The sequence below is a fragment of the Oncorhynchus mykiss genome, chromosome 11 (genome assembly GCF_013265735.2).
Source record: "Oncorhynchus mykiss isolate Arlee chromosome 11, USDA_OmykA_1.1, whole genome shotgun sequence".
NCBI classification, from domain to species: domain Eukaryota; kingdom Metazoa; phylum Chordata; class Actinopteri; order Salmoniformes; family Salmonidae; genus Oncorhynchus; species Oncorhynchus mykiss.
Genome location: NC_048575.1, coordinates 61,627,251 through 61,635,940, shown reverse-complemented (window position 1 = coordinate 61,635,940; position 8,690 = coordinate 61,627,251). Strand labels below are relative to the sequence as shown.

The 8,690-nt window shown below is 42.0% G+C and overlaps 1 protein-coding gene across 8 annotated transcripts in view; it reads left to right on the top strand.

The window, feature by feature from the left end:
* LOC110536160 (kinesin-like protein KIF2A) overlaps positions 1 to 8,690 on the top strand; it is a 31,916-nt gene that overhangs the window by 1,157 nt on the left and 22,069 nt on the right. For 2 of the 8 annotated variants that reach the window (XM_021621750.2, XM_021621749.2), the window contains exons 1-2: positions 54 to 568; positions 8,484 to 8,578. In XM_021621750.2, the coding sequence (XP_021477425.2) occupies positions 508 to 568; positions 8,484 to 8,578 (156 nt within the window). In that variant the 5' untranslated portion in view covers positions 54 to 507. Of the gene's footprint in view, positions 1 to 49; positions 569 to 2,055; positions 2,228 to 8,483; positions 8,579 to 8,690 lie in introns of those variants that run through there. The other 6 variants (XM_021621747.2, XM_021621748.2, XM_021621745.2 and 3 more) reach the window with 6 other exon arrangements.

Sequence of the window (8,690 nt, the reverse complement as noted above, 5' to 3'; positions counted from 1 at the left end):
CCCTGGTGCAGCGTTCAAGAGCGTGTCCCAACGCTCTTGTCGGTGAGGTGTCAACAGTTTATTGAGGGGGTCAGATGTTGACAGAATGCTTGTGCGCTATCATGCCAAACAGACACAGCAATGGTGTTGGCATTGGCAAGAACACATATTGATCTTGGACCAGACTGTTATGTGCAGTAGTATGGATTGCGAAATTGTCTGTTTGACAGAGTATGCGCATACACGTTAGGTCACTTTTTTCCGATCGTCACTAGTAAAAGAAACGCCAATTTCTACAATTCATCGTCTTAAAATGTGATTTGAAACCTAACCCTAAAGGAATACCAAAAAGTTATTTTTTAAAATATTTTTTTACGATGTGTATCCAACTACCCCTTTGTGGCTGTGGTAACTATTGAAATCCCTTATTTCTCTCTGGCTGGCTGTCCGTCCATGCATCCTCCGGTCAAAGTAGATTTATTTCAAACACAAGTCAACATCTCTCAGGATACTATACACTAATGAAGAATGGCGGGTAGTTTTGGCAAAATCGTCCTCGGCGTGTACGTTGAAATAAAGCGAAGCGATGGTAAGTTTACGTTCGTATGTCATTTCTGATGTCTCGATTGATTTTTACCTCGCTGGTAGTTGTTTTGAGAAGCTTTGTGTTGCTGTGAATACACTGCAACCGTTGAAGCCGAGTAGCAGCCGCAAAGTTGGGGTGGCTGTGCTTGCTAGCCAACTTGGCCTATGTAACGTTAACTAGCTGACTACCTAGACGACAAATGCACATTCTAACTGGATAGTTAACAACCAGTTAAAATGGGTTATTGGACTAACTAGTGTAGTTTGCCAGTTAAAGCAGCTAGCTCCTTAACGCTTTACAGTAACTACAGTATGCACAGCTCTGGTTACCACACTAACGTTAGCTAGGTAACGTTAGTTTAGCAGCTAACAACAAACTAGCTAACCAAAGCCACCCGCTAGTTAAGTAACGTTAGGTTGTGAAAGGTACCGCAAAATACGTGTTCTGGTTAGTTAGCAAAGGTAAGCTACCAGCTGTCCTTGTATGCTTCAGAACACTGAAGTGGCTAGGTAATTTAACTGGCTAACTTAACTGGTTATATATAGGTTAACGTTAGCTAAAAGTATATTTAATATAATTTCTAGCTAGTTAACTTTGATAGTGTTTTATTTTTTGGGGGGTGAGAAGGCTGGCTGTTAAACTTATTGTCAAGTTAGCATTGTGTCATACTACGACTAGCTACATAAGTTACATAGGTCGTTTGGTGGGTATTATCAACCGGGATTTTGAGGTCTCCCAATAACGTTACAATATCTAGCTACTGCAGATAATTGTTGTGCGGGTAGTAGCTAGCTGACTGAACTTCGCGGCGAAGGAAGTTGTGGAGTTTATCAAACTTCCTTCACTGTGGAGTTTAGTAAGCTAGGCAGGTACTGTAACGTTACAGATGGTTTGAAACTGAGGCACTTAGCTGCTATCTAGCTACCCATGAATGTTAGCGGTATAGCAGGCAGCTGTCAGTAAAAATAACCATGACAACCAGTCTAATGGCCTCCTTTTTATTTATTTTATTTTTAGGACTACCACCATACACATCATTGACTAGCACGCACAGTTTTTATATTCAGATCAACTTGATCTGGTAGCTTTGCAGTGCACCCAAGATGAGCTTGACTGATTTGTTATAAGGGAGAGAAAGGGGCTGGCTGTTTTTTGGCCATTTGCCCGTTTCTGTGTACCTGCGCCAGGCAGCCAAACCGGGTTAACACTCCTAGGAGACAGATCCCTCCTGGGATGAGGTATAGCGCCGCAACAAAACCATCATATCCTTCTGATTACTATAAACTAGGGGTGAAGAGTTATTACTTTTTTTGTTGCGTAAATTGAGTTGTTATGGATTACGTGGGTGTTTTAATGTTTACTGGTGTATCATGTATGGGAAGTGGGTCCTATCTAGTGTCCGTAGGTAGAGCTGTCTGTGCTATCTCTGGGGGCGGTGCCTGGCGAAGTCCGATTCAAGCTATTAACCACCACCCCCTCATCTGTTGCAGGCAGCTCTCTGGAATATACCAGGAGTACCCCCCTCCCTCAGTCTCTAGTCCTGCCATTAGCCAGGCACTGATGGGCTCTGCGATGAATGGAGGCATCACTCAACCACAGAATAGCCTACTGTGTGCCATGATAGCAGACTATCATAAGGACTTGAGAGGAAAAGTGGTAAAAGTATAGCAGTTAGATGAGGCTTTAAGCCTCTATTACATTTTATCATCTCTTTTTAAATATAAAAATATATCAGCTAATTTCACTTTTGACATTGACACTTCAGTCTAGTCTACTAGAACTTTAACTGTGCAGGGTGTGTCTGGCACCAGCATTCCTTTTAATCCCAGCCAGGACAGGAAACACTTTTTGCCCTCTTTCAATGGCATAAGAGAAAGGCCTATTTAATCTTTATGTGGATTATCAACTGTATTCTAATGTCTGCATGAAATGATCCCCATTCAGTGTCTTTCAAAGTAGATGCCATGGAGACATTTTTGACCAACTGACAGCAGTCAGTTAAGTAAGGAAGCGGCAGGTAGCTTAGTGGTTAAGAGTGTTGGGCCAGTAAACAAAATATTTCTGGTTCGAATCCCCCCGCAAACTAAGCAAAATATTGGTGTGTGCCTTTGAGCAAGGCACTTGACCATAATTGCTCCTTTAAGTTGCTCTAACTTGATGTGTTTTGTAACTGCCCACTCTGTCCCCCGCTCAACATATGAGGTGTCAACTAGAGGCCAACCGATTATGATTTTTCAACGCCTATACCGATTTATTGGAGGACCAAAAAAAGCTTATTTAAAAAAAAAAAAAAGGTATTTATATATTTGTAATAAAGACAATTACAACAATACTGAATTAACACTTATTTGAACTTAATATAATACCTAAATAAAAATCTATATAATCTCAAATAAATAATGAAACATGTTCAATTTGGTTTAAATAATGCAAAAACAAAGTGTTGGAGAAGAAAGTAAAAGTGCCATGTATTATAACATAACACACACAAATACCAGCCTTAGGTCATTTAATATGGTCAAATCCAGAAACTATAATTTCGAAAACAAAAAGTTTATTCTTTCAGTGAAATATGGAACCGTTCTGTGTTTTATTTAACGGTGGCATCCATAAGTCTAAATATTCCTGTTACATTGCACAACCTTCAATGTTATGTCATAATTACGTAAAATTCTGGCAAATTAGGCAGCCCAAACTGTTGCATATACACTGACTCTGCGTGCAATGAACGCAAGAGAAGTGACACAATTTCACCTGGTTAATATTGCCTGTTAACCTGGATTTCTTTTAGCTAAATATATACTTGTGTGTATTGATTTTAAGAAAGGCATTGATGTTCATGGTTAGGTACACATTGGAGCAACGATACGCACCACATCGATTATATGCAACTCAGGACACGCTAGATTAACTAGTGATTATGATTGATTGATTGTTTTTTATAAGGTAAGTTTAATGCTAGCTAGCAATTTACCTTGGTTTACTGCATTCACGTAACAGGCAGTCTCCTCGTGGAGTGCAATGAGAGGCAGGTGGTTAGAGTGTTGGACTAGTTAACTGTAAGGTTGCAAGATTGAATCCCCCAAGCTGACAAGGTGAAAATCTGTCGTTCTGCCCCTGAACAAGGCAGTTAACTAGGCCGTCATTGAAAGTAAGAATGTATTCCTAACTGACTTGCCTAGTTAAATAGAGATTAAATAAAGGTGTTAAAAAAAGGTCAAATCGGTGTCCCATTTGACCGATTTCCGATTATGAAAACTTGAAATCGGCCCTAATTAATCGGCTATTCCGATTAATCAGTCGACCTCTAGTTTAAAGGCACAGTCAACTTAGTGTATGTAAACTTCTGACCCACTGGAATTGTGATAGATCACCTATTTCACCTATAATTCACTCTATCTGTAAACAATTGTTGGAAAAATTACTTGTCATGCACAAACTAGATGTCCTAACCGTCTTGCCAAAACTATAGTTTGTAAACTAGAAATTTGTGGAGCGGTTGAAAAACGAGTTTTAATGACTCCAACCTAAGTGAATGTGAACTTCCGACTTCAACAGTAGGTATTTCAGACTCGGTCAGGGAGAGGTTGAAAATGTCGGTGAAGACACTTGCCAGTCGGTCTTTTGTTCACGTCCTGGTAATCCGTCTGGCCCCATGGCCTTGTGAATGTTGAACTATCTTGCTCACATCGGCTACGGAGAGCATTATCACACTGTCGTCCGTAACAGACTGTGCTCTCATGCATGCTTCTGTGTTGCTTGCCTTGAAGTGAGCATAAAAGGGGTTTAGCTCTTCTGGTAGGCTCACGTCACTGTGCAGCTCGCAGCTGGGTTTCCCTTTGTAGTCCATAATCGTTTTCAAGCCCTGCTACACCCGACGAGAGCCAGAGCTGGTATAGTAGGATTCAATCTTAATCCTGTATTGACACTTTGCCTGTTTGATGGTTCGTCTGAGGGCATAGGGACTAGTGTCCCACTCCTTGAAAGTGGCAGCTCTAGCCTTTAGCTCGATGCGGATGTTGCCTGTAATCTATGGCTTCTGGTTGGGTTATGTACGTACGGTCACTGTGGGGACGACGTCGTCGATGCACTTATTGATTGAGCCAATGATTGAGGTGGTATACTCCTCAATGCCATTGGATGAATCCCGGAACAAATTCCAGTCTGTGCTAGCAAAACAGTCCCTTAGTGTTGCATCCGCGTCATCTGACCACTTCCGTATTGTGGGAGTTACTGGTACTTCCTGCCTTAGTTTTTGCTTGTAAGCCGGAATCAAGTGAATTATGGTCAGATTTGCCAAATGGAGTTCGAGAGAGAGCTTTGTACGCGTCTCTGTGTGTGGAGTAAAGGTGGTCTAGAGTTTTTGTTTCTATTTATTATATTTAAAAAAAAATCTCCCTCTGGTTGCACATGTGTCATGCTGGTAGAAATGACAAAACGGATTTAAGTTTCACTGCATTAAAGTCCCCAGCCACTAGGAGCGCCGCCTTTGGATGAGCGTTTACTTATTGCCTAATACAGCTGGTCGAGTGCGGTCTTAGTGCTAGCATCGGTTTGTGGTGGTAAATAGACGGCTACGAATAATATAGATGAGAACTCTCTTGGTAGTTATTGTGGTCTACAGTTTATCATAAGGTACTCTACCTCAGGCAAGCAATACCTCGAGACTTCTTTAATATTAGACATCACTCACCAGCTGTTATTGACAAATGGACACAGACCCCCACCCCTCATCTTACCAGACGTTGCTTCTCTGTCATGCCGATGCATGGAAAACCCCTCCAGCTCTATATTATCCATGTCGTCGTTCAGCTACGACTCTGTAAAACATGAGATATTCGCTTTTAATGTCCTGTTGGTAGGATAATCTTGATTTGTTATTTCAAAGTTTTGATGTCTTCTATTATTCTACAGTGTAGAAAATAGTAAAAATAAAAACCCTTGAATGAGTAGGTGTGTCCAAACTTTTGACTGGTACTGTATGCACGAACTCTAACGAACTGCTTCGGCTGGGAAGCATGCGGATGCTTTTAGTCACCTTAGGTTTGTATTTTAGAACAAAGAGCTAGAGTATGGCACTGCACTGCAGTCAGTGCACACGGACAGGGTACCATTCACCTGTCAGTTACCATTCACATGTTTACCGATGAGATGGATGCATGTGTTGTGTAAGTTTCTCTACACACAGAATACACAATACAGATTCTGTTTGCATGTAGTGCTATTTGAGGAGTGTGTGGGTAAAGCTGCTGAGATAGTGTGGTGGTTGGTTGGTCTGTACAAGGAAGTTCTTGGAGGACCAGGCCATTCTCTATTCTTAGTGATTCAATTGCATCAGGTCTTGCAAGCCTGAGTGCCAGTCTGTTCAGTATTTGCCTGCTGCTCTTGCTCCCTCCACAATGGTAAGCGATTCCTTTTCCTTGTCTGTGTGTCCTCATCTAATCCTCCGGAACACACTGGGCTCTGTCACCTCCCATGTGTCCCTGTTCTTAAGTAATTCTGTCTGTCTGCCATTGTGTGTCTACAGTCACCTGCTGTTGCCAGGGTAGCTTGCAATCAACCTGCTGATCCAAGATGGGATTTAACTGCCAGCTAGCTTGGCGCAGGTCCAGCCCTACCATAAAGATCTCTGAGACACAGCTCTCAGAATCACACACACACACACACACACGCAGTCTCTATTAGAGGTCAACCGATTAATCAGAATGGCCGATTTCAAGTTTTCATAACAATTCGGAAATCGGTATTTTTGGGCGTCGATTTAAAAAGAAATATATAATATTTTTTTATACCTTTTATTTAACTGGGCAAGTCAGTTAAGAACACATTCTTATTTTCAATGACGGCCTAGGAACGGTGGGTTTAACTGCCTTGTTATGGGGCAGAAAGACAGATTGTCACCTTGTCAGCTCGGGGGATTCAATCTTGCAACCTTACAGTTAAGTAGTCCAACGCAATAACGACCTGCCTCTCTCTCGTTGCACTCCACAAGGAGACTCTGCCTGTTACGCGAATGCAGTAAGCCAAGGTAAGATGCTAGCTATCATTAAACTTATCTTATAAAAAACAATCAATCATAATCACTAGTTAACTAAACATGGTTGATGATATTACTAGATATTATCTAGCGTGTCCTGTGTTGCATATAATCTGACTGAGCATACAAGCATACAAGTATCGAAGTATCTGACTGAGTGGTGGTAGGCAGAAGCAGGCGCGTAAACATTCATTCAAACAGCACTTTTGTGCGTTTTGCCAGCAGCTCTTCGTTGTGCGTCAAGCATTGCGCTGTTTATGACTTCAACTATTCTGAGCAAGGAACTGAAACGTTAGCTTTCTTACATGGCACATATTGCACTTTTACTTTCTTCTCCAGCACTTTGTTTTTGCATTATTTAAACCAAATTGAACATGTTTCATTATTTACTTGAGGCTAAATTGATTTTATTGATGTATTATGTTAAGTTAAAATAAGTGTTCATTCAGTATTGTTGTAATTGTCATTATTACAAATAAATTCATTTAAAAAATCGTCCGATTTATTCGGTATCGGCTTTTTTGGTCCTCCAATAATCGGTATCGGCGTTGAAAAATCATAATCGGTTGACCTCTAGTCTCAATGCAGCAAGTTCTCCTCAGCAAGTTGTATTTCTTCAGGTCAGTGTAGTAGTGCATAGGCTCACCAAGACACACACATCAGTTGGTGTGTCCCTCTTGACCAGAAGCAGAGTTTTCTAGAGCAGATCTGCCAAAGAGGAGAGGGAAAGACGTCATGGTGGAGTGACATGCATATGGACTCTTGACAGGCATCTGACCGCATGTTCCACATTTCACTTGCCGCCTCTGTCAGTGCTGATGTAAGCTATTTTTACATCACTGTCTGACACTTACTATCTCAGATCAAAGGGATTCTTGTTCTGTTACTGAGTTATTTAAGTGGGCTTTCACTGCTGTGCGCTGTAGAATCATTACTTGGGTAGAACTCAGCAGCAGCAAACACTAAAAGCATCCATAAAGCTCTCTGCTCTAAATAATGAATGCTGGGAACATGTCCCCCCCGCTTCCCCCCTGACAGTGAGCAGCCAGGGGATGTAGTGTGTCATAGACCAGGGTTAGGCACAGGAAGCTGCTGGTAATTATGGAGCAGACTCCGCTCAGGCTGCCTGTGAAGTGTGTATTTAGACCAGCGGTAGATGGGAGGGAGGACAGGGAACGGGTAACTCCATGTATATTGACTACATGCTTCCTAACTTGTTTGACATGGCTTTCTATGTCTCAGTTGGTCGAGCATGGTGATTGCACCATCAGGGTTGTGGGTTTGATTCCCAGGGCCACCCATATTTAAAATGTTTGCATGCATGACAGTAACTTGCTTTGGATAAAAGCGTCTGCTAAATGGCATATCTGTGGCTGAAGTTTAGATAGACCACCTCTCTTGTCTTCGCACACTTCTGTTGAGTAATGTCCTGGAGAAGCTAGTTTGGGATGTTTAAGGCCAATTATTTTGTCATGTACTGTATTGTCAGGCTGGCATAGCCATACAGTTTCAGAGAGCATGTTGAAGTGTGTGTGTGCTGCAGGGGTCTGTGTACTCCAGCTTCATTATAGTAGTTTAATGTCCCTATGCACTTCTCCAGTTGGGTAGCTACTAGTAGCTACGGTCTTCCCTGCTGACTGATTCCCTGGGGAAAGTCCTCCCACTCCCGCCCTTACAATAAAGATGTGTCATGCAGTCAGTCATCCCTAATGACTGTAGTGCACTGTGAGTAGTGTAGGCCAGAGTCAGGACAGTACTGTGCAACAATTTTAAGGAATTAACTAATTTGTTACATTTCAGAGAACTCCCCTTTAGTCTTCCAACTTCTCTGTGCTGTGGGTGTTTGTCAGATAATGCACAACCACACGTGCTTTGTTACAGGACGAATACACCAAGCCATGGTCACGTCGTTGAATGAAGACAATGAGAGCGTCACTGTGGAGTGGATCGAAAATGGAGACACCAAAGGGAAAGAGGTAACCAAGCCTAGCTAGTAGCTTAGCACGGCAGCCGGCGTCCGCTCAGCTCTTAGGCATTGAGCCGTATGAATAATGCATCTGAAGACATTCTAGAGTTTTGGAGATTACA